The sequence below is a fragment of the Procambarus clarkii genome, chromosome 62, assembly GCF_040958095.1.
Source record: "Procambarus clarkii isolate CNS0578487 chromosome 62, FALCON_Pclarkii_2.0, whole genome shotgun sequence".
Classification (NCBI taxonomy): domain Eukaryota; kingdom Metazoa; phylum Arthropoda; class Malacostraca; order Decapoda; family Cambaridae; genus Procambarus; species Procambarus clarkii.
The window spans coordinates 5,206,794-5,231,358 of record NC_091211.1 but is presented as its reverse complement, the minus strand read 5'-3'; the positions used below and the strand labels follow the sequence as shown (position 1 = coordinate 5,231,358).

At 42.4% G+C, this 24,565-nt stretch overlaps 1 protein-coding gene across 1 annotated transcript; it reads right to left on the bottom strand.

The window, feature by feature from the left end:
* Positions 1–3,081: 3,081 nt before the first annotated feature.
* Positions 3,082–4,128, bottom strand: LOC138354239 (calponin homology domain-containing protein DDB_G0272472-like). Its single transcript, XM_069308127.1, has one exon. The coding sequence runs from the start codon at positions 4,126–4,128 to the stop codon at positions 3,082–3,084; it is 1,047 nt and encodes a 348-aa protein (XP_069164228.1).
* Between the last annotated feature and the right edge of the window lie 20,437 nt (positions 4,129–24,565).

Below are 24,565 nucleotides of genomic sequence, written 5' to 3'. Positions count from 1 at the left end.
ATTTCTCCTGTTTTTTAATCTCGTTTTCTTGAATATAGATTTCCAGTAGTTTAATTTGTTACTACTGAAACCAATTTAATTTACAGCGTGTGTGAAGAATTCTCCGAGCTGTCATTTCCCATGTTAATCAACTCCCAGTGTTCCATGACGAGTCCAGGGGAATCAGAAGATGAGTCGTAACTAACTTCTGGGGAATCGTCATTAAGCTAAGATTCCTTTGTATTCCTTGATTATTATCTGTACTCCTTTACATGCAGAACTCTGTTCATTGGATTAACATGTGTTTATTATACTTATTATTTCATGTTCGTAGTCTATGTTCTATGTTCTATGTTTCTCCACACTTCATACCATGTATGACCCAACTATCACCCTCATGGACCAGCTCCAAACACAGCTGCATAACTCGAAGAAAATAGACTTGAAAAAAAAACGATTAAGGCAAATGGACCACATCCCTCCTGCTGGACTGTACTCTCTCATCCTCTCCCACTTACGGCTTCCTGTAGGGGGAGCTAATGGTTTGTCAAAACCGCAAATGACCCCAAGCAGTCTCACGACGAGGGGAAGCTCCCCTCACCCTTCCATCCCTCCCTCCCTCCCTCACCCCTCCCCCCACCCCAAACAACATATCTGCTATGTTGGGACCCCTCTCACCTACACTCAGCCTCTACTTACTATCATCAAAACTATTATCTTCACACAGGATTAAGTCTACGCCAAACACACATACATATTCATTTACTCTTGCCTCATATTACACTCTTATCCTTGTATTTCTTACTCTACCACATACTCTCCTACACCCCCAACAACATGTCCTCCCCTCTTTCCTGACCACATACCCTAACACCGGACGCTCACACGCGACAAACTTCCGGGAAAATCCCCCCAAACCCCTGAGGACTAGAGCGACGCGCTGCAACTACGACGACGCGAGTGCCACCTGGGCAGATGGCGCGCGTCGCTCTAGTCGCGGGAGGGTCCTTACGCTATTACATACTCTCCTACACCCCCAACAACATGTCCTCCCCTCTTTCCTGACCACATACCCTAACACCGGACTAGAGCGACGCGCTGCGACTACGATGACGCGCGAGTGCCACCTGGGCAGATGGCGCGCGTCGCTCTAGTTGCGGGAGGGTCCTTACGCTACCACATACTCTCCTACACCCCCAACAACATGTCCTCCCCTCTTTCCTGACCACATACCCTAACACCGGACGCGCCAAACTTCCGGGAAAATCCCCCAAACCCCTGAGGACTAGAGCGACTACGACGACGCGAGTGCCACCTGGGCAGATGGCGCGCGTCGCTCTAGTCGCGGGGGGTCCCCACCCCCCAGATGGCGCGCGTCGCTCTAGTCGCGGGGGGGGGGGGGGGTCCCGCCTAGATGGCGCGCGTCGCTCTAGTCCTCATCTTCACTACTACTGTCTCCTTGCTTCTCTCTGAAATCTTGGGGTCAGTTCTACTCAACTTACATAAATTAAAGGAATCTGAAGCGAGCGGGCAAGTAACAGGTAGTTTGACCTCCTCTCCTATACTATCACCTTGACTAGGGTGAGGCGGGGCCTCTACAACAGACTTACTCTCGACAACTGATCCTAACTGGTCAACTGATTCCAAAATTGGAGTGAGCGGGAATACTTCTGCCAACCCGACATCTTGTCTTAAACTATTCACTTGGCTAGAATACAATAGAGTCGTGGCTTTTAAGTTTCTCTCAACTCCTGGCACAACGTTCATAGTGAGCGGGCAAGACAATGGTACATGGACATCCTTTCCCAATTTATTGGAATAAAGCAGAGTCATAGTACCAGGCTTACTCTCAACAACTAGGTTGGCCACACATGAATATGGAACAACCATATCCCTCTTCTCCACTGAAGGGGTACTGGTTACTGGAACAAATACTTGAGTAGCATCAGAACTGACAACTGGATTAACAATAGTACTGACATCAGCACCGGTAGAGTGGACAAAACCATCTACTACAACAGATTGTTCATTCATAGAACTAACTTCAGCATAGGCAGAATAACCAACAGGATCTGCAACTGGCTGTTTAAACAAACTGGGATCAATCTCACCCACAACATCCAGTACCTTACCCAGTACCCAGTCACCCAGTACCTTACCTGGGAGTCGGTCGGCCGAGCGGACAGCACGCGGGACTTGTGATCCTGTGGTCCTGGGTTCGATCCCAGGCGCCGGCGAGAAACAATGGGCAGAGTTTCTTTCACCCTATGCCCCTGTTACCTAGCAGTAAATTAGGTACCTGGGTGTTAGTCAGCTGTCACGGGCTGCTTCCTGGGGTTGGAGGCCTGGTCGAGGACCGGGCCGCCGGGACACTAAAAGCCCCGAAATCATCTCAAGATAACCTCTCAAGATAACCAACATGATTTATGGCCACATCATTACCCAATATAACGTCCACACCTGGGATGGGCAACTGTGTACTAACACCCACAGTGCATACACTTGGTGTAATGGTGGATCTTAAAGTAACATCTATCAGAGGTACAGTTTTACATCCTGCAACACTCTGAAGAACTACAAACTTTCCAGTACCTCTCTTTTCAACATTAGGGAGTATACTGGCAGAAATTAAGGTTTGGGAAGCACCCGTATCACGAAGAAGAACCACTGGCTTCCATTTCCCATTAACACACAAAACTTCACCTGAAGACATATATGGAGAATACTGTTTCACCCAATTGGGGTTTACAGTTACATGTTCATTAGTTAATTTATTCTGCACACCTCTACAATAAATGAGACCAGTTGGTCGTAACTCGGGGTGCAATATAAAGCAAGAATTTATCACATGGGCTTTTCTCTTACAATGGGAACAGGACCTTACAGTTAACACACCCGTGGAACCAACTGTAGGTTTAGAATTAACATTATTAATATTTGATATTCCTGACAATGAAGTAGCAGGATTAGGTTTTGTAAGAGAAGAGTTCATGGGAGTAACTGGAGCACTAGTACTGGATTGGTTCTGATAAGGAGTTCTGTGAGCATTGTAAATTACTCTACGGTTAAACTTGGGTGATTGGGCCTTAAACTGGGCCTTAGTTAAAACTCATGCTCATCAGCGAGCTTAGACAGCTCATAAATATCTGTTGAGTTTTTCTGCTCTGCCATAGAAGTAGATAATTTGTCTGGGAGACATGACAACACTTCTTCTGTTATAAGAAGATTCTTAAGTGCATCATAATCTGTGATATAGAGTGATTTAAGCCATCTATTACAGTAGTTGGTTTTTAACCGGTTGAACTCTGCAATTGTCTGTTCACTTGCCTTCTTTAAGTTTCTAAACTTTTGTCTGTGTACTTCAGGATTTAACTGGTAAGCATTTAAGATGCTTTTCTTAACTAACTCGTAGTCAAAACTATTTTCATCAGGCAAGGATGCAAAAACCTCCTGGCTTCTCCCTTTTAATTGACTTTGCATGATTGCAACCCATTGATCCATTGGCCAGTTCATACTGACTGCAATTTTAGAGAAATGTGAAAAGAAAACCTCAGGGTCCTCCTCATTGAACTTGGGTAACTCTGTGTACTTATTTATTCTAATGGGATTACTATCATTACTATTATGAATATTGCTTGTATTACCATGCCCAGATGCCAAACGCTGTGATTCAAGTCTGTTGTTAGCCTCAGCCATTTGTTTTTGAATTTCTAACTGCTGTTTCTTTGTTGCTTCTAACTGCAGCTGAGCTACTAAACTATGATTTTGTGCCTCAATTTCTAACTGTAGTTGACTAGCCTTAGCTTCAATTTCTAACCTTCGAGCGTCAAGCTCTCTCTGTTGAGCTTCAGCCTCTAATATTTTCTGTTGGTTTTGAGCTTCAATCTCTCTTTGTTGAGCTTCAGCTTCTAATATTTTCTGTTGCCTTTCAAACTCACATTCTTTCTCTCTAGCTTCAAGCTTAGCATATGCTACTTGCACTTCTAACTCAAGACGTCTTAAAGCAATTTGCTCACTAGTCTCCTCTTTGACTTCCTCCAGAAATTCTTCTCCTAACTCACTATTTTCTACTAAATGGGTCACTATGACTCTCAGAATTTGTGCCTTATTCCTTTTATTGTTGGCTGTTAATTCTAACTTATTTGCCATATTTATTTAGGCAGACTTTTTTAGGCTTTTAATTCCCTCAAAATCTGGATTAGCCAACAGCGACACCACTTGATCCTCCATTGTTAACAAACACTTGGCACTTTACTGACTAAAATAATTAAACAGACTGGCATGGCACTACACACTTCACTTTAAATTGACACAACACTGAAAATTTGCATGGCCTCACTGCACAAACAAAAAAATAGGATAACTTACCTCCAAAATTGCGAAGCATAGGTTTCTAGTTACACGGGACGACTCTGGCATGGTATACTGCAAGTTTCTTAACTTGCAGTATACTTCCCGGTTTGGTGCCTTCAATTAATAATTACTTTCTTAATCATATGATGCTTTGACCGACTTGCAGTAAATTGCGCATCGCATCATGTGATGCTTTGGAGTACTACGCAAGATTTAAACGGCCCGCGGATACACGGGGTTCACCACACCTTCATCAGGGCTCTTGTAAACAGACGCCATTTAAAAAAAAAATCGTGGGCCAAACTCCCGGGTGTTAGGGGCCTCAGTATTGAGTGAGCAACCAAGCATGACGCACACAGCATGAACTCACAGCACTGCTGTTCAGCTTGTGACCACAGCATCGCCTAAAAATGCCATAATATACTTGTTCATGCTATTATGTAGCGATGATATTATTACAGAAGACCACTGACTGTGATAAAACTGACCAGGGTTCTGATAATAGCAGGATTGTGGTGATATTTAGCGCTGTGCGCCATGGAGGGAGGAGTAATGCTGTGGGAGGGAGGGTGGTACTCACCTAGTTGTGCTTGTGGGGGTTGAGCTCTGGCTCTTTGGTCCCGCCTCTCAACTGTCAATCAACAGGTGTACAGGTTCCTGAGCCTATTGGGCTCTGTCATATCTACACTTGAAACTGTGTATGGAGTCAGCCTCCACCACATCACTTCCTAATGCATTCCATTTGTCAACCACTCTGACACTAAAAAAGTTCTTTCTAATATCTCTGTGGCTCATTTGGGCACTCAGTTTCCACCTGTGTCCCCTAGTGCGTGTGCCCCTTGTGTTAAACAGCCTGTCTTTATCAACCCTGTCGATTCCCTTGAGGATCTTGAATGTGGTGATCATGTCCCCCCTAAGTCTTCTGTCTTCCAACGAAGTGAGGTTTAATTCCCGTAGTCTCTCCTCGTAGCTCATACCTCTCAGCTCGGGTACGAGTCCGGTGGCAAACCTTTGAACCTTTTCCATTTTAGTCTTATGCTTGACTAGATATGGACTCCATGCTGGTGCCGCATACTCCAGGATTGGTCTGACATATGTGGTATATAACGTTCTGAAAGATTCCTTACACAAGTTTCTAAAGGCTGTTCTTATGTTAGCCAACCTGGCATATGCTGCTGCTGTTATCCTCTTGATATGAGCTTCAGGGGACAGGTCTGGCGTGATATCAACTCCCAGGTCTTTCTCTCTCTCGGACTCTTGAAGTATTTCATCTCCCAAGTGATACCTTGTATCTGGTCTCCTGCTTCCTACCCCTATCTTCATTACATTACATTTGCTTGGGTTAAACTCTAACAGCCATTTGTTCGACCATTCCTGCAGCTTGTCCAGGTCTTCTTGAAGCCTCAAGCTGTCGTCCTCTGTCTTAATCCTTATCATAATTTTGGCGTCGTCAGCAAACATTGAGAGGAATGAGTCTCTGGGAGATCATTTACGTATATAAGAAACAGGATAGGTCCAAGTACAGAGCCCTGTGGGACTCCACTGGTGACTTCACGCCAGTCTGAGGTCTCACCCCTCACTGTAACTCTCTGCTTCCTATTGTTTAGGTACTCCCTTATCCACTGGAGCGCCCTACCAGTTACTCCTGCCTGTTTCTCCAGCTTATGCATCAACCTTTTATGGGGTACTGTGTCAAAGGCTTTCCGACAGTCAAAAAAAATGCAGTCCGCCCACCCTTCTCTTTCTTGTTTAATCTTTGTCACCTGATCGTAGAATTCTATCAATCCTGTAAGGCAAGATTTACCCTCCCTGAACCCATGTTGATGGGTTGTCACGAAGTCTCTTCTCTCCAGATATGTTACTAGGTTTTTTCTCACAATCTTCTCCATCACCTTGCATGGTATACAAGTTAAGGACACTGGCCTGTAGTTCAGTGCCTCTTGTCTGTCACCCTTTTTAAATATTGGTACTACATTAGCAGTCTTCCATACTTCTGGTACGTCTCCCGTTTCCAGTGACCTACTATACACTATGGAGAGTGGCAAGCTAAGTGCTCCTGCACACTCTTTCAATTCCCATGGTGAGATTCCATCCAGCCCAACAGCATTTCTCACATCCAGCTCCAATAGGTGCTTCTTGACCTCATCTCTTGTAATTTCGAACCTTTCCAAGGTCACCTGGTTTGCTGTCACCTCTCCTAGCACCGTGACTTCTCCCTGTTCTATTGTAAAGACCTCCTGGAACCTTTTGTTGAGTTCTTCACACACACCTCTTTGTCATTCTCTGTGTACCTGTCCTCGCCCACCCTAAGTTTCATCACCTGTTCCTTCACTGTTGTCTTCCTCCTGATGTGACTGTGTAGTAGCTTTGGTTCGGTCTTGGCTTTATTAGCTATATCATTTTCATACCTTTTCTCAGCTGCTCTTCTCACACTAACATACTCGTTCCTGGTTCTCTGGTATCTCTCTCCACTTTCTGGTGTTCTGTTATTACGGAAGTTCCTCCATGCCCTTTTGTTCAGCTCCTTTGCTTTCATACATTCCCTATTAAACCACGGATTCTTCCTTTGCTTCACTGTTTTTTCCTGTTGGGCTGGGACAAACCTGCTTACAGGTTTGTGTGTGTGTGTGTGTGTGTGTGTGTGTGTGTGTGTGTGTGTGTGTGTGTGTGTGTGTGTGTGTGTGTGTGTGTGTGTGTGTGTGTGTGTGTGTGTGTGTGTGTGTGTGTGTGTGTGTGTGTGTACTCACCTAGTTGTGCTTGCGGGGCCTGTGTCGAAGCTGTAGCGTCTTGGGTCGATTAGGACTGTACACGCCGAGTGCTACATTGTTGACTGGAAATTGAACTGTCTTCTATTCATCAAATCGTTGCTTATATGGTGATTACACCTCAGCTTCCTCCAACAAGGTGAGAAGAGTATTACCTGTAATTGGGGAAAGGATTGTAGCTTCTGTAATTAGTTATGCTATTAAGATAATGAGATAATGGAGCGAGTATAAGATTAACTCGCTACAGGACTCCCCCTGCCAGGGAATGGAAGAAAAGCAATTTAACAAAAAATACGAGGCTACTGTTCCCTGGGTCGCTGTCGAACATGTAGTCCAGTACCAAAAGATGCAGGCAGTGTGTGGACAAGCTCGATGTAGCAGGAGCGAGGAATGTGCATGATTGTTGCGTCCTTGGGTCGCTGGTGGAGCATTTAGATCCGGGGCGGATGGGCTCGGGCACCAGGACAATAGGAGGTAATGTAGGCACGTAGTTAAGATAACGAGGGAATCACTGCTAGAGCTGAATTGTCCTGGAGGCGACGAAGAGTCGGAAACGCAAGCTGTAAGTTCTGTACTACACAAGGTGCTTGAGTCGGCAGAGTATCAGAATGCAGTGAACGTGTAGATGAATCTGACAAAAGACCAGCTTTCGTGGGAGTCCCTGTAGAACAAGCAGTGCCCTGGCAGCGACGGAGAGTCGGCGGGACAGGCTGTAGATCCAACATGATGTAATCATTGATGAAGCTGTCAGATGAGTGAGTAACGATCGTGGAGCAGCAAGCCGTAGTAGATGAAAATGCAGAGATGGACGCGATGAAAATCATAACTGTGGCGAGGGTGTTGGCAGTGTTCCATGACAGGTGGCTGCGGTTCACAGCAAACAGCAGCAGTAGAGGTCCAGTGAGAGTCCATGTTGTAGTCCATCGTGGCTGGGTATCGTCGAAACTCTCTGGGGTCACCAATGTAACGTACTGTTATGTTACGTTGTTGGGTTGATTAGATACACAGTGTTTAGTGAGTTTCATATTAATTTAGTAGTCCTGGATACAGCAGTGTCGTAGACGTTGAGACGAAGCTTGGAGCAGAGCAGAGAGCTGAGTGAGGCCGGAGTCCTGGAGCTCTATGTGGGAGAGCGTGGCGGCTCGATTGAGAATAGTGAGTGTCTGAACTCGGGGAGCGAGAGCGTGGCGGCTCGATGCGGTCGTAGTCTGCTGTCTGCTCTGTGTCGAAGCTGTAGCGTCTTGGGTCGATTAGGACTGTACACACCGAGTGCTACATTGTTGACTGTGGAAATTGAACTGTCTTCTATTCATCAAATCGTTGCTTATATGGTGATTACACCTCAGCTTCTTCCAACAAGGTGAGAAGAGTATTACCTGTAATTGGGGAAAGGATTGTAGCTTCTGTAATTAGTTATGCTATTAAGATAATGAGATAATGGAGCGAGTATAAGATTAACTCGCTACAGACCTCACACAGTCAGCTGATGGCTGCCGCACTCAAGGCCAGACGCACTAATATTTCTCCTCCAACAATGCTGTTTGTGGTGTTATTACGCTATATACACACATTATATATAAATATCTACCTGTTTTATTCACCATACTTGTACAAATAAACTGGTATGGTGCCCAAAGACCATCGTGGTCATCAGTAAACAACACCGTCGTCTGCACGGTGGCATCGTGCAGACGACGGCACCGCCCTCACCAAAATGGCGGCTCCCAACCTTCTCCTCTTGCTGTTTATACCCTCTATACACACGTTATATATAAGTATCTACATTTGTGTTCACCATAGCGAGTCACTAAGCTGGTATGGTGAGTGCAGTCAATAAAAGGGGGCCACACACAGTCAGAAGACAATGCCACCAGTGACACGCACGCGCACACACGCACGCCCCCCTCTCTTACCTGCTGTAAGCTGAACACCTCACCTCCTAGTAACCCCATCCCAAGCGCACACACGTTCTCTCTTTCTCTCTCTCTCTCTCTCTCTCTCTCTCTCTCTCTCTCTCTTGCTCTCTCTCTCTCTTGCTCTCTCTCTCTCTTGCTCTCTCTCTCTTGCTCTCTTTTGCTCTCTCTCTCTCTTGCTCTCTTGCTCTCTCTCTCTCTCTTGACAAGGGACAAAATGGCAGGAGGCCGCATCAGGGACACGGGAAGCAGCCAGGGAGATCAAACAAAGGAATTGCTAACCCAAATTCTGGAGGAATTCAGGAGGGAGATGAATGAAATGTGGATTACAATTAACAATCTGCAAAGTGAGCTGGCATCAGCAAGGGAGGAGATCAAATCTCTCACAGAGAAAAATAAAGAGACCGAGCATCAGATTATCATCCAAAGGGAAGGTGGGAATGTTACATTGGAAGGAAATGCCTCTGTACCTGATACATTTGCGGATATACTGAAAAAGAGCTCAGAAGCAATGGACACAGTGAGGGAGGTAGCGATGCAAGCAGCTACATCACAGGAAGCAGCAAGGTGCACCACTCAACTGCTGGAGAGAAAAAGATCAGTGGTAGTTGTAGGCATCAAAGAACAGGAAGGATCCAACAGGCAAGAATGGAATGGCAAGGATAGAGAGGCAGTACATGGGGTACTGAAGGGGTTACAGATGGAAGGGGCTGTACATAACATAGAGAAGGTTTTCAGGTTGGGCTGGTACAACAAGGACAGAAACCAACTTGTAAAGGTGGTGTTTACAAATGAAACCACGAAGGAGGACATTCTCGATAGGAAGAGTCGTCTGCAGCATATGGAGGGATACAAAAAAGTATTCCTGCAGAGGGACAGGACGAAGGAGGAGAGAGCCAGGGCAGCAGAGGCAAGGAGGAAGCGCAGGGAGAGAGGAGCAAGCCAGGAAATCACAGCCCTCAACACAACAGTCCCAGAGACAAGAGGAGAACCCAAAACCAGCATCCCAGCAACACCAGAGGGGGGGGGGGGGGGGCCAACACCACCACCCTCCTCTGCATAGAAACCCTCCCTTCCCCTCACCCTACCTGCCCCCACCCAACCCTCCCTCCCCCCCCCACCCCATTCTGACCCTGACACCCCTTCCCCATTTCCATCATGTCCCCCCTCCCACCTTTTTCCCCCTGTCCCTCCTCCCCCTTCATCCCATACCCTCCCTATCCCTCCTCCCCCCTCACCCCGTATCCTCCATATCCCCCCTACCTCCTTAACCGACACCCTACCTGTCCCCCCTTCCCTTAAACCCCCACCCCCCACCCCAAAATCCTCTTAGACCCTGCAAACCACCTCACAGATCCTCTCACCCACGGAACAGCTTCCCACACCAGCAGAATGCTTGCCAAGAAAGTGACATGAAAATGAACAGAAGAAAGTGAGCTTCAAGGCGATGTACACTAACATAGATGGGATTTCAAATAAAACAAGTGAACTTGGAGAATGGGCACTAGAAAAAAACCAGACATAATAGCACTCACAGAAACAAAGGTAACGAAAATCATAACAAACGCAGTGTTTCCACAGGGCTACTATGTAGTGAGGAAAGAGAGAGAAGGGAGAGGAGGAGGTGGTGTAGCTCTGCTACTAAGAGAAGGTTGGAGTTTCGAAGAGATGGTAATTCAGAACTGTGAAGGTTTCAGTGACTACATTTCAGGCACCATAGCAACTGGAGGACAGAAAATTATAATAGTAGTCATATATAACCCCCCACCGAATGACAGAAGACCCAGACAGGAATATGATAGAAACAACTTGGCCACCATCAATATAATAGAGAGAGCAGCTTCTGTGGCTAGCAGGAACGGATCCAGACTTCTAATCATGGGAGACTTCAACCATGGGAAGATAGATTGGGGGAACAGAGACCCACATGGAGGCCCAGACACATGGAGAGCTAAGCGGCTGGATGTGGCAACAAGAAACTTTCTAAGTCAACACGTCAAGGGACCGACAAGAATGAGAGGAGGGGATGAACCAGCCTTGCTTGATCTGATATTTACCCTAAATGAGTCGGATATAAGGGAAGTTAAGTTGGAAGCCCCCCTTGGGAATGAGTGATCATAGTGTATTGAGCTTTGAGTACCTGGTTGAGCTGGGAATTATCACCCCCAAAAAAGAACTGGGAACCAAAGGGCTGGCGTACCGAAAGGGAAACTATGAGGAAATTAATAAATTCCTATGGGATATACATTGGGACACAGAACTCGGAACCAAGTCCGTACAAGACATGATGGACTATGTCACCCAAAAATGTCAGGAGGCTGTAAGCAGGTTTGTCCCAGCCCGACAGGAAAAAACAGAGAAGCAAAGGAAGAATCCGTGGTTTAATAAGGAATGTATGAAAGCAAAGGAGCTGAACAAAAGGGCATGGAGGAACTTCCGTAATTACAGAACACCAGAAAGTAGAGTGAGACACCAGAGAACCAGGAACGAGTACGTCAGTGTGAGAAGAGCAGCTGAGAAAAGGTATGAAAATGATATAGCTAATAAAGCCAAGACCGAACCAAAGCTACTACACAGTCACATCAGGAGGAAGACAACAGTGAAGGAACAGGCGATGAAACTTAGGGTGGGCGAGGACAGGTACACAGAGAATGACAAAGAGGTGTGTGAAGAACTCAACAAAAGGTTCCAGGAGGTCTTTACAATAGAACAGGGAGATGTCGCGGCGCTAGAAGAGGTGGCAGCAAACCAGGTGACCTTGGATAGGTTCGAAATTACAAGAGATGAGGTCAAGAAGCTCCTATTGGAGCTGGATGTGAGAAAAGCTGTTGGGCCAGATGGAATCTCGCCATGGGTATTGAAAGAGTGTGCAGGAGCACTTTGCCTACCACTCTCCATAGTGTATAGTAGGTCACTGGAAACGGGGGACCTACCAGAAATATGGAAGACTGCTAATGTAGTACCAATATACAAAAAGGGTGACAGATAAGAGGCACTGAATTACAGGCCAGTGTCCTTAACTTGTATACCATGCAAGGTGATGGAGAAGATTGTGAGAAAAAATGCCAAGGAATTTGCCATCTATTTTGTTACAAATTTGGGTATTGTTTATTCTGAGATTTATTTGATTAGAGGATTTTTTGCCAAACAGAATATAGAAAGTTTTGTCAATGTTAAGGGTAAGTTTGTTGGCAGTTAGCCAAAGATGGACTTTATTTAGCTCAGTATTTAATGTGGCATTTAGAGCAAGGGGGGGTCAGGACTGGAGTAAATGAAGGTTGTGTCGTCAGCAAATAGAATTGGTTTGAGGTGTTGGGAGGCATTTGGAAGGTCATTAATTAATGTAGATGAGAAAGAGGAGAGGGCCAAGTATGCTGCCCTGAGGAACACCGATGTTGATAAGTAGGGTGGGAGAAATTGAATTATTCACAGAAACATACTGGAGCCTGTCAGTAAGGTAAGAATTGAGGTATTGTAGGGAGTGTCCTCTGACTGCATAGTGATGTAATTTAAGAAGAAGGTTTTGATGGTTGACAGTGTCAAAAGCCTTACGCAGGTCCACAAATAATCCAACAGAAAACTCAGTTTTATCATGAGCGGCATGAATCAAGTTAATCATACTAATAAGTGCATCGTTAGTGCTTTTTTTGGGTCTGAAGCCATATTGACAAGAGCTAAGTATTTTGTGTTTGGCTAGATAAGAGTAACGCTGCTTGTAGATTAGTTTTTCAAGTATTTTTGACAAGTTAGGCAGGATTGATATAGGTCTGTAGTTGTTAACATCTGTGAGATCACCACATTTGTGGACAGGGGTTATTCTCGCTTTTTTTTTAGAATATATGGAAAGGTTTGGAGTTCATGTGACATGTTGAAGAGCAATGCAATAGCAGGGGCTAAAGATCTGGAGGCTTTTCTGTAAATTAAAGTTGGTATCTCCTCAAGGGCACAAGACTTGGTTTTAAGGGAAAGGATTATCTCATTAACGTCAGTGGAATTTGTAGGCTTTAGGTACAGAGATTGTGGATAGTTACCTGTAAGATAGTCCTTAACATCAGTACTGGAAGATGGAATGTCATTTGCAAGGGATGACCCAATGGAAAAGAAGAATCTATTGAACTCAATACTAGAATCAAAAGCTGAAAGCTGACCATCGTTATTGGACAGGAGTGTTGGTTTGTTATTTAAAATCTTCTTAGATCCCAATATTTGTGAAATTGTGCTCCAAGTTTTTTAATGTTGCTCTTTATTTGGGTAAATTTATCTTCGTAGTATTTAGTTTTGGCTCGTCTAATTATTTTAGATAGCACTAACGAGTAATTCTTTGCGAATTCTTTGGAGACGGTTCCTAACCTATACTTCTTCTCAAGGTCATGTTTTTTATTAATGGATTTAAGTATTCCCTTTGTAAGCCAAGGATTGTTAAGCCTTTTAGTTGTGACTTGTTTCGTAAGCATAGGACAGTGGGTGTTATAAAGGCTGAGAGTTTTTTGGAGAAAAGATTGCACTGCTAGGTTGATGTCCCCTATGTTACCTAACTCGGGCTCCCAGTTGACATTAGCAGCAGCAGTTATAAAATTGTCTATAGCGGTTTCATTGTGCAGCCTAAAGCTTAACTCCCTTGTCTCTAGAGGTGGTTTGTTATTGTTAGTTAAGAGAAATGGCACAAGACAAAGAAAAAACAGATAAATCAGTGTTCACCAGGTGGGGTTAAAACTATAACAAACATTAATATAGAATATAATATATTTTCTTATACTCAAAACATATAGTATTAAAAAGTATTTCAGATGGCAATCACTTAATAAATGGTTACGTAATTTAAAGAAAAACTGTCCTCCAGACACAATTAATCTACCTATATACAAGAGACATAAATACTCAACTTATGTAACCCAGACGAGATCTGGCAGCTAACTGACTGACTCTCGTCGCCACGACCCACAATGCACTCTCCATCCGTCTCATGAGGATGAGGGATGGTAAATATGAACTTTTTATATTTTACCACTAATTGAACAAACAATTGTTCTTAAAATTCATAAGAATGCAAATAAAATAATATAGTTTCTACAATTAATATAAGTTACAATGCCCCATGCTTAATTACTGTAAATTAACAAATATATGAATATTAAAAAGTGACATCTGGAACTCTCATAATTGAACAGGTCCAGGAATTCTAATTTCCCGAATCTAACAGGTATTAGACGTGTTCAGAGCCACCTCGCTTCTGTCTCCTGATATTGCCAACTCATTATCATGAATTTATATGCATATTCGACTAGAGATACGTAACAATAACTATGCCCAAGATTACCACCAAGTGTTGTCGGTACATTGCGGATATAGCCTCGGCTACCAATGTTTTTGGTACAGTCACGGTTGGTCGAATGGTCAATGAACCAGGTACGCCTGTTGCATAGTGTTCCTTGCTCTCTGGGTTCGAATTCTTCTGGGGTGTTGAGTTTTCAGTTGCATATTGGGTTGGGGACCATTCCAGCTTGTTCGCATTTGTGTTGTTAACGTGGCTTCACAAAGTAAAGTGATATAATGAAATAACTATGCCCAAGCTTACCATCAAGTGCAGTCAGGACATTGGGAATATAGCCTCAGCTACCATTGTCTTTGTACAGTCACGGTTGGTCGAATAAGTGATGTACCGGGTACGCAAGTTACATAGTGCTCTTTGCTCTCTGGGTTCGAATCCTTCTGGGTGTGGAGTTTTTTGTTGCATATTGGCTTGGGGACCATTCAAGCTTGTTTACTTTAGAGTTGCTCAAGTGGCCCCACAAGTCAGTTGATTCGATGAAATAACTATGTCCAAGCTTACCACCAAGTGCTATCGGGACATAGGGAGATATAGCCTCGGCAATCAATTTCTTTTGTACAGTGACAGTTGGTCCAGTGGTTAAGGTACCGGGTTCGCCAGTGTGCATAGTGCTCCAGGCTGTCTGGGATCGAATCCTTCTGGAGTATGAAGTTTTTAGTTGCTTATTGGCTTGGGGACCATTCAAGTTTGTTCGCATTTGTGTTGCTCATGTAGCTCCACAAAAAAGAGATAATTCAATGAAATAACTATGCCCAAGCTTACCATCAAATGCTGTCGGGACGTTGGGGATCTAGGGTTGGCTACCAGTGTCTTTTGGACAGTCATGGTTGGTTGAGTGGTTAATGAACTGGGTACGCTAGTTACATATTGCTACTTGCTCTCTGGGTTCGAATCCTTCTGGGGTGTGGAGTTTTCAGTTGCATATTTGCTCGGGAACCATTCAAGTTTGTTTCCATTTGTGTTGCTCACGTGTCCCCACAAAGAGAGTGGATTCAATAAAGTAACTATGCCCAATCTTACCACGAAGTGCTGTCTTGACATTGGGGGATATAGCCTCGGCTACCAATGTCTTTTGTACAGTCATGGTTGGTCGAGTGGTTAAGGTACGGGGTACGACGGTTGCATAGTGCTCCTGGTTGTCTGGGTTCTGCCCGCCCTCGAAACAAAGAGCCAAAGGTGATTCCATGCACCCGCCAAACCCCCTGTTTATGAGTAAAAAACGGTTTACACACGACTCACAACTGATGACGTTCAAACACTTTCAGAAGAAAGGCTTCACTGACGATTTTTTTTTACCCACAATGCTTTAAGTGCTTCACCCACGTAATACAAATACAAACAATCGCCAATAGAACCAAAACACCTAACCTAACCTAACCTAACCTAACCTAACCTAACAAATGCCTATATATGCACAATATGCTAATATATTATGATATTAATTTATATTTGAGAAATTTCCGTTTTGAATGAACAGCAAGTTAAAATTTATGAATGGGTCAGTGGGGTCGACATCTGGATGGAATGGATTTGAGTCGAGGATAGGTTGCTGGGTTCGAATCCTTCTGGGGTGTAGAGTTTTTCAGTTGCATATTGGCTTGGGGACCATTCAAGTTTGTTTGCATTTGTGTTGCTCACGTGGCCCCACAAAGTGAGGTGATTCGATGAAATAGCTATACCCAATCTTACCACGAAGTGCTGTCTGGACATTGGGGATATAGCCTCGACTATCAATGTCTTTTGTTCAGTCATGGATGGTCGAGTGTGTAAGGTACTGTGTACGCCAGTTGCATGGTGCTCCTGGCTGTCTGGGTGCGAATCCATCTGAGGTGTGGAGTTTTAAAATGCATATGAGCTTGGGGACCATTCAAGTTTGTTTGTATTTGTGTTGCTCACGTGGCCCCACAAAGTGATGTGATTCGATGAAATAACTTTGCCCAAACTTACCACCAAGTCCTATCGGGACGTTGGGGATATAGCTTCGGCCGGAGTTAGACAGCTGCTACGGGCTGCTTCCTGGGGGTGTGAACAAAAAGGAGGCCTGGACGAGGACCGGGCCGCGGGGACGGTAAGCCCCGAAATCATCTCAAGATACTAGGTTCCTGTGCTTTGCTTAGAATATTTTTAAATAAGTTATATTTTGAATCCACATCAAAATCCCTTTTTACGTCACCTATCGCTGGGTTCACCTCGCGCCAAGACAGACACACACCGCCCCCCCCCCATGCACAAGACATTCCAGTCTATTTGACCGAACATTTTTTTATGCTATTAAAATCAGCTTTTTGAAAATCTTACCCATTAAGAGAATTTTCTCCTACAGATCTATTTCATTTTATGCTAAATCTGATTTCTTTGTGATCACTGTCCCTAGCTCACTTTCTGTTTCGATGTCATTAATTTGTGTTTCCCTGTTAGTTAACACTAAGTCTGAAATATTATTTTTCCGCGTTGGTTCCTTAATTTATTTATTTATTTATTTACATACAAGAAGGTACATTGGGTTTGTGAGAATACATAGCATAGTATTTACAATCTTTTAAAACCACTTGTACGCGCAGCATTTCGGGCAGGTCCTTAATCTAACAGATAATTTTAAGTAGGTAAATTCTAGCAGAATTAATAAAATGATAACAAATACATTGCAAAAAAAATGAGATGAGAGAGATGAGTATGTATACTAAAGCACAATGGTATATTAAAGCTCTGATTGATTACATTGACAGCTTGATTGGTAATTTAAACAAGATTAGTAGACACCATACAGCAGATTGACAGCACATATAAGAAGACAGCAATGATCACAATGGTAAAGATGTTCGGATTGGGTACATGAAGATTGGGTAGCAAAAGATACAGTGTAATTTTAAAGCAAAAGGTAAAAAACTATGAAGATGAAATTAGGTACTTTTTAGTATTGTTTTTGAATAACGCAAAAGTTAAGAACATAAGAACATAAGAACAAAGGTAACTGCAGAAGGCCTATTGGCCCATACGAGGCAGCTCCTATTCTATAACCACCCAATCCCACTCATATACTTGTCCAACCCGTGCTTGAAACAATCGAGGGACCCCACCTCCACAATGTTACGCGGCAATTGGTTCCACAAATCAACAACCCTGTTACTGAACCAGTATTTACCCAAGTCTTTCCTAAATCTAAACTTATCCAATTTATATCCATTGTTTCGTGTTCTGTCCTGTGTTGATACTTTTAATACCCTATTAATATCCCCCCGGTTTTGTCCATTCATCCACTTGTAAACCTCTATCATGTCACCCCTAACTCTTCGCCTTTCCAGTGAATGCAACTTAAGCTTTGTTAATCTTTCTTCATATGAAAGATTTCTAATTTGGGGAATTAACTTAGTCATCCTACGCTGGACACGTTCAAGTGAATTTATATCCATTCTATAATATGACGACCAAAACTGAACTGCATAATCTAAATGGGGCCTAACTAGAGCAAGATATAGCTTGAGAACCACACCAGGTGTCTTGTTACTAACGCTGCGATTAATAAATCCAAGTGTCCGATTTGCCTTATTACGAACATTTATGCATTGATCCTTTTGTTTTAAATTCTTACTAATCATAACTCCCAGATCCCTTTCGCAATCCGACTTCGCAATCACAACACCATCTAGCTCGTATCTTGTAACTCTATCATCATTACCTAACCTCAGAACTTTACATTTATCAGCATTAAACTGCATCTGCCAATCCTTTGACCATTTCAAAACCCTATCTAGATCAACTTGAAGTGATAGTGAGTCCTCCTCCGAATTAATTTCCCTACCGATTTTCGTATCATCGGCAAATTTGCAAATGTTGCTACTCAAACCTGAATCTAAATCATTTATATATATTATAAACAACAGAGGTCCCAGGACAGAGCCTTGAGGCACTCCACTTACAACATTTTCCCACTCTGACTTGATTCCATTTATACTAACTCTCTGTTTCCTTTGGTATAGCCATGCCCTAATCCAGCTTAATATAGCACCCCCAATACCATGAGACTCTATTTTTTTAATCAGTCTTTCATGTGGCACTGTATCAAAAGCTTTGCTAAAGTCAAGGTATACAACATCGCAATCCTTACCACTATCAACTGCCTCAACAATGCTAGAATAAAAAGATAACAAATTTGTTAAACATGAACGGCCATTTATAAAACCATGTTGCGACTCAATTATTAATTTATGTTTTTCAAGATGAAGACGAATTTTATTTGCTATTATAGATTCGAGTAACTTTCCCACAATAGACGTTAGGCTAATTGGTCGATAGTTAGACGCAAGTGATCTATCTCCTTTCTTAAAAACTGGTATCACATTAGCAACTTTCCAAAACTCTGGCACTCTGCCTGACTCTATTGATTTATTAAATATGGTTGACAGTGGGTCACAAAGCTCCTCTTTGCATTCTTTAAGCACCCTGGCAAACACTTCATCCGGCCCTGGGGATTTGTTTGGTTTGAGTTTTACTATTTGTTTAAGAACATCCTCCCTGGTAACTGCTAAACTCGTCAACCTGTCCTCGTCCCCACCCACATAGACTTGTTCGGCTGAAGGCATATTGTTAAGTTCCTCTTTAGTAAATACAGATACAAAATATTTATTAAAAATACTACTCATCTCTTCATCACTATCTGTTATTTGACCTGTCTCAGTTTTTAATGGACCTATCCTTTCCCTAGTCTTAGTACGATATAACTGAAAAAACCCTTTAGGATTTGTCTTTGCTTGCCCTGCTATGCGAACTTCATAGTTTCTTTTTGCTTTCCTTATCTCTTTTTTAACATTTCTAACCAGTTGTACGAATTCCTGTTCTAAAGTGACCTCCCCATTTTTAATCCTTTTGTACCAAGCTCTCTTTTTACCTATAAGGTTCTTCAAATTCTTTGTTATCCACTTTGGGTCATTAGTATTCGATCTATTCAATTTGTATGGTATACTACGTTCCTGTGCTCAATGGTATACTACGTTCCTGTGCTCAAACAAAGTTGGACAGCTTTTCAATTCAATAGGGAGTGAGTTCCACAGACTGGGTCTCTTTATTTGCATAGAGTATTTACACAGATTAAGTTTGACTCTGGGGATATCAAAGAGATATTTATTTCTGGTGTGGTGATAATGGGTCCTATTTCATTTGACCAGGGAGAGTTTCAGAGCAGGATTTGCATTTAAGAACAGGGTTTTGTAAATGTAGTTGGCACAAGAGAATTTGTGGAGTGAGATTATGTTTAGCATGTTTAGGGAGTTAAACAAGAGGGCTGAGTGTTGTCTGAAAGCAGAATTTGTTATTATTCTGATAGCAGATTTTTGCTGGGTGATGATAGACTTGAGGTGGTTTGCAGTGGTTGAACCTCATGCACAGATACCATAATTAAGATAGGGATATATTAGTGCATAATATAGAGAGATGAGAGCAGAGTTAGGTACATAATATCTGATTTTGGAGAGTATACCAACTGTTTTAGAGAATTTCTTAGTTATGTGTTGTATGTGGGTACATAAGAACATAAGAACAAAGGCAACTGCAGAAGGCCTGTTGGCCCATACGAGGCAGCTCCTATTTATAACCACCCAATCCCACTCATATACATGTCCAACCCATGCTTGAAACAATCGAGGGACCCCACCTCCACAATGTTACGCGGCAATTGGTTCCACAAATCAACAACCCTGTTACTGTACCAGTATTTACCCAAGTCTTTCCAAAATCTAAACTTATCCAATTTATACCCATTGTTTCGTGTTCTGTCTTGTGTTGATACTTTTAATACCCTATTAATATCCCCTTTGTTATGTCCATTCACCCACTTGTAAACCTCTATCATGTGACCCCTAACTCTTCGCCTTTCCAGTGAATGCAACTTAAGCTTTGTTAATCTTTCTTCATATGAAAGATTTCTAATTTGGGGAATTAACTTAGTCATCCTGCGCTGGACACGTTCAAGTGAATTTATATCCATTCTATAATATGGCGACCAAAACTGAACTGCATAATCTAAATGGGGCCTAACTAGAGCAAGATATAGCTTGAGAACCACACCAGGTGTCTTGTTACTAACGCTGCGATTAATAAATCCAAGTGTCCGATTTGCCTTATTACGAACATTTATGCATTGATCCTTTTGTTTTAAATTCTTGCTAATCATAACTCCCAGATCCCTTTCGCAATTCGACTTCGCAATCTCAACACCATCTAGCTCGTATCTTGTAACCCTATCATCATTACCTAACCTCAGAACTTTACATTTATCAGCATTAAACTGCATCTGCCAATCCTTCGACCATTTCAAAACCCTATCTAGATCAACTTGAAGTGATAGTGAGTCCTCCTCCGAATTAATTTCCCTACCGATTTTCGTATCATCGGCAAATTTGCAAATGTTGCTACTCAAACCTGAATCTAAATCATTTATATATATTATAAACAACAGAGGTCCAGGACAGAGCCCTGAGGCACCCCATTTACAACATTTTCCCACTCTGACTTGACTCATAAGAACATAAGAACATAAGAACAAAGGTAACTGCAGAAGGCCCATTGGCCCATACGAGGCAGCTCCCATTCTATAACCACCCAATCCCACTCATATACTTGTCCAACCCGTGCTTGAAACAATCGAGGGACCCCACCTCCACAATGTTACGCGGCAATTGGTTCCACAAATCAACAACCCTGTTACTGTACCAGTATTTACCCAAGTCTTTCCAAAATCTAAACTTATCCAATTTATACCCATTGTTTCGTGTTCTGTCTTGTGTTGATACTTTTAATACCCTATTAATATCCCCTTTGTTATGTCCATTCACCCACTTGTAAACCTCTATCATGTGACCCCTAACTCTTCGCCTTTCCAGTGAATGCAACTTAAGCTTTGTTAATCTTTCTTCATATGAAAGATTTCTAATTTGGGGAATTAACTTAGTCATCCTACGCTGGACACGTTCAAGTGAATTTATATCCATTCTATAATATGGCGACCAAAACTGAACTGCATAATCTAAATGGGGCCTAACTAGAGCAAGGTATAGCTTGAGAACCACACCAGGTGTCTTGTTACTAACGCTGCGATTAATAAATCCAAGTGTCCGATTTGCCTTATTACGAACATTTATGCATTGATCCTTTTGTTTTAAATTCTTACTAATCATAACTCCCAGATCCCTTTCGCAATCCGACTTCGCAATCACAACACCATCTAGCTCGTATGGCCAGATGGTGACTCCATTTATACTAACTCTCTGTTTCCTTTGGTATAGCCATGCCCTAATCCAGCTTAATATAGCACCCCCAATACCATGAGACTCTAACTTTTTAATCAGTCTTTCATGTGGCATTGTATCAAAAGCTTTGCTAAAGTCAAGGTACACAACATCGCAATCCTTACCACTATCAACTGCCTCAACAATGCTAGAATAAAAAGATAATAAATTTGTTAAACATGAACGGCCATTTATAAAACCATGTTGCGACTCAATTAATAATTTATGTTTTTCAAGATGAAGACGAATTTTATTTGCTATTATAGATTCGAGTAACTTTCTCACAATAGACGTTAGGCTAATTGGTCGATAGTTAGACGCAAGTGATCTATCTCCTTTCTTAAAAACTGGTATCACATTAGCAACTTTCCAAAACTCTGGCACTCTGCCTGACTCTATTGATTTATTAAATATGGTTGACAGTGGGTCACAAAGCTCCTCTTTGCATTCTTTAAGCACCCTGGCAAACACTTCATCCGGCCCTGGGGATTTGTTTGGTTTGAGTTTTACTATTTGATTAAGAACATCCTCCCTGGTAACTGTTAAACTCGTCAACCTGTCCTCGTCCCCACCCACATAGACTTGTTCGGCTGAAGGCATATTGTTAAGTTCCTCTTTAGTAAATACAGATACAAAATATTTATTAAAAATACTACTCATCTCTTCATCACTATCTGTTATTTGACCTGTCTCAGTTTTTAATGGACCTATCCTTTCCCTAGTTTTAGTACGATATAACTGAAAAAACCCTTTAGGATTTGTCTTTGCTTGCCCTGCTATGCGAACTTCATAGTTTCTTTTTGCTTTCCTTATCTCTTTTTTAACATTTCTAACCAGTTGTACGAATTCCTGTTCTAAAGTGACCTCCCCTTTTTTAATCCTTTTGTACCAAGCTCTCTTTTTACGTAGAAGGTTCTTCAAATTCTTTGTTATCCACTTTGGGTCATTGGTATTCGATCTATTCAATTTGTATGGTATACTACGTTCCTGTGCTTTGTTTAGAATATTCTTAAATAAGTTATATATTGAATCCACATCGAAATCCCCATTTAAGTCACCTATCGCTGGGTTCGTGTCTCGCTCCAAGACCGGCCCCCACCCCATACCCAAGACTTTCCAATCAATTTGACCCAAAAAATTTCTAAGGCTATTAAAATCAGCTTTTCGAAAATCTGGCACTTTAACAGAATTTTCTCCTACAGGTCTATTCCATTCTATGCTAAATCTGATTTCTTTGTGATCACTGTTACCTAGCTCACTCCCTATTTTGATGTCATTAATTTGTGTTTCCCTGTTAGTTAACACTAAATCTAAAATATTATTTTCCCGCGTTGGTTCCTTACTGTGTTGCGTAAGAAAGCAATCGTCAATTAATTCTAGAAAATCTTCTGCTTCACTATTCCCTGTTTTGTTCAACCAGTTTATTCCACTAAAATTAAAGTCACCCATGACGTAAATACTGTTAGATCTAGATGCCCTAGATATTTCATCCCATAGATGCTTTGCTTCCATTCTGTCTAAATTTGGTGGCCTATATATAACTGTTATTATAATATTATTTGCTTTTTCGTATAATTCTATCCAAATAGTTTCTGTGTGTGGCTCAGTTTTGATTCCCTCTTTGAGACTACATTTCAAATTGTCCCTAACATAAATGGCTACTCCCCCTCCTCGTCTAATATATCTATCTGTGTGAAATAGTTTAAATCCATTTATTTGATATTCAGCTAATAGTTCTCTATTTTCTACATTCATCCACGTTTCGGTAAGTGCAATAATATCTATTTTTTCTATGCAGACAAGAGCATTTAATTCGTTAATTTTATTTCTTAGACTTCTACTGTTAGTGTAATATACCCTAAGTGAATTGATATTTTGAGGCCCTTCTCTTTCCCTGATCATTTTGCCAATTCCTTTCTCCCACAAACACGTACTTTTATTATCTCCTTCCTCCAAATCAATTCCCATACCTCTATCAGACAACAGTTTAAACCCAAAAAAACACCTCTAACCACTTCTTCCAACGAGTTCGCAACAGCAACAACCCCAGCTCTCGATAGATGCACCCCATCACGAGCATACATTCCATTTCTTCCATAGAAGTGTTCCCAGTTGTCTATGGAAGATATTGCATTTGATTTGCAATATCTTTCCAGCCGGCAATTGACACCAAGTGCCCTCGATATCCATTCATTTCCTACTCCCTTTCTTGGAAGAATGCCACATATGATCGGGATTCCTCCCTTGCTCCTATCTAATTCAATGGCTGTCCTGAATCTCTGTATTAGTTCTTCACTCCTAACTCGTCCAACATCATTACCCCCTGTACTAATACAAATAATGGGTTTGTTTCCATTTCCTGTCATAATATCATTCATGTTTCCAACAATATCACCAATTTCAGCTCCCGTATAGCAAACCCTTAATCTGTACCCCCTATCTCTGGCACAAAACGTTCTGTCTAAATACCTCACCTGGGAATCTCCCACAACCAAAATTCGCTTCGATTCTCCCTTTTCCTTTCGAGCAGTTTGAGGGACCTGCGCTTCAATGCTCCTCGTTACTTTGTCTTTGCCACCTCGTTGAACAACAGGTTCAACACAGCACTCGTCCTCTAATACGTCAAATGCGTTAAAAGTCCTTAGGTGTAGGCTATTAGTTGTCTGTTTTGCAAAGGTCTTCTTAAGACCCCTGTCTTTCACAACTTGCCAAGACGAGGACTTCTTAATACTGGTCTCGTCAGTCCTTCTTAATGAGGTCCCGTCAACACTGGCCTCCTCCTTCGTTTCCTCCCGAAGTCTTAGCCGTCGTACCTCCTCCCACAGGGAATCCATCTCTGCTCTCAGAGCACCAACCAGACTCACCAAATCTTTTACTAATCCTTCCATTATTGCAATAATAATGTTATTAGAATCGGAGCTCCAGCTAACACAACCTCTCACTGTG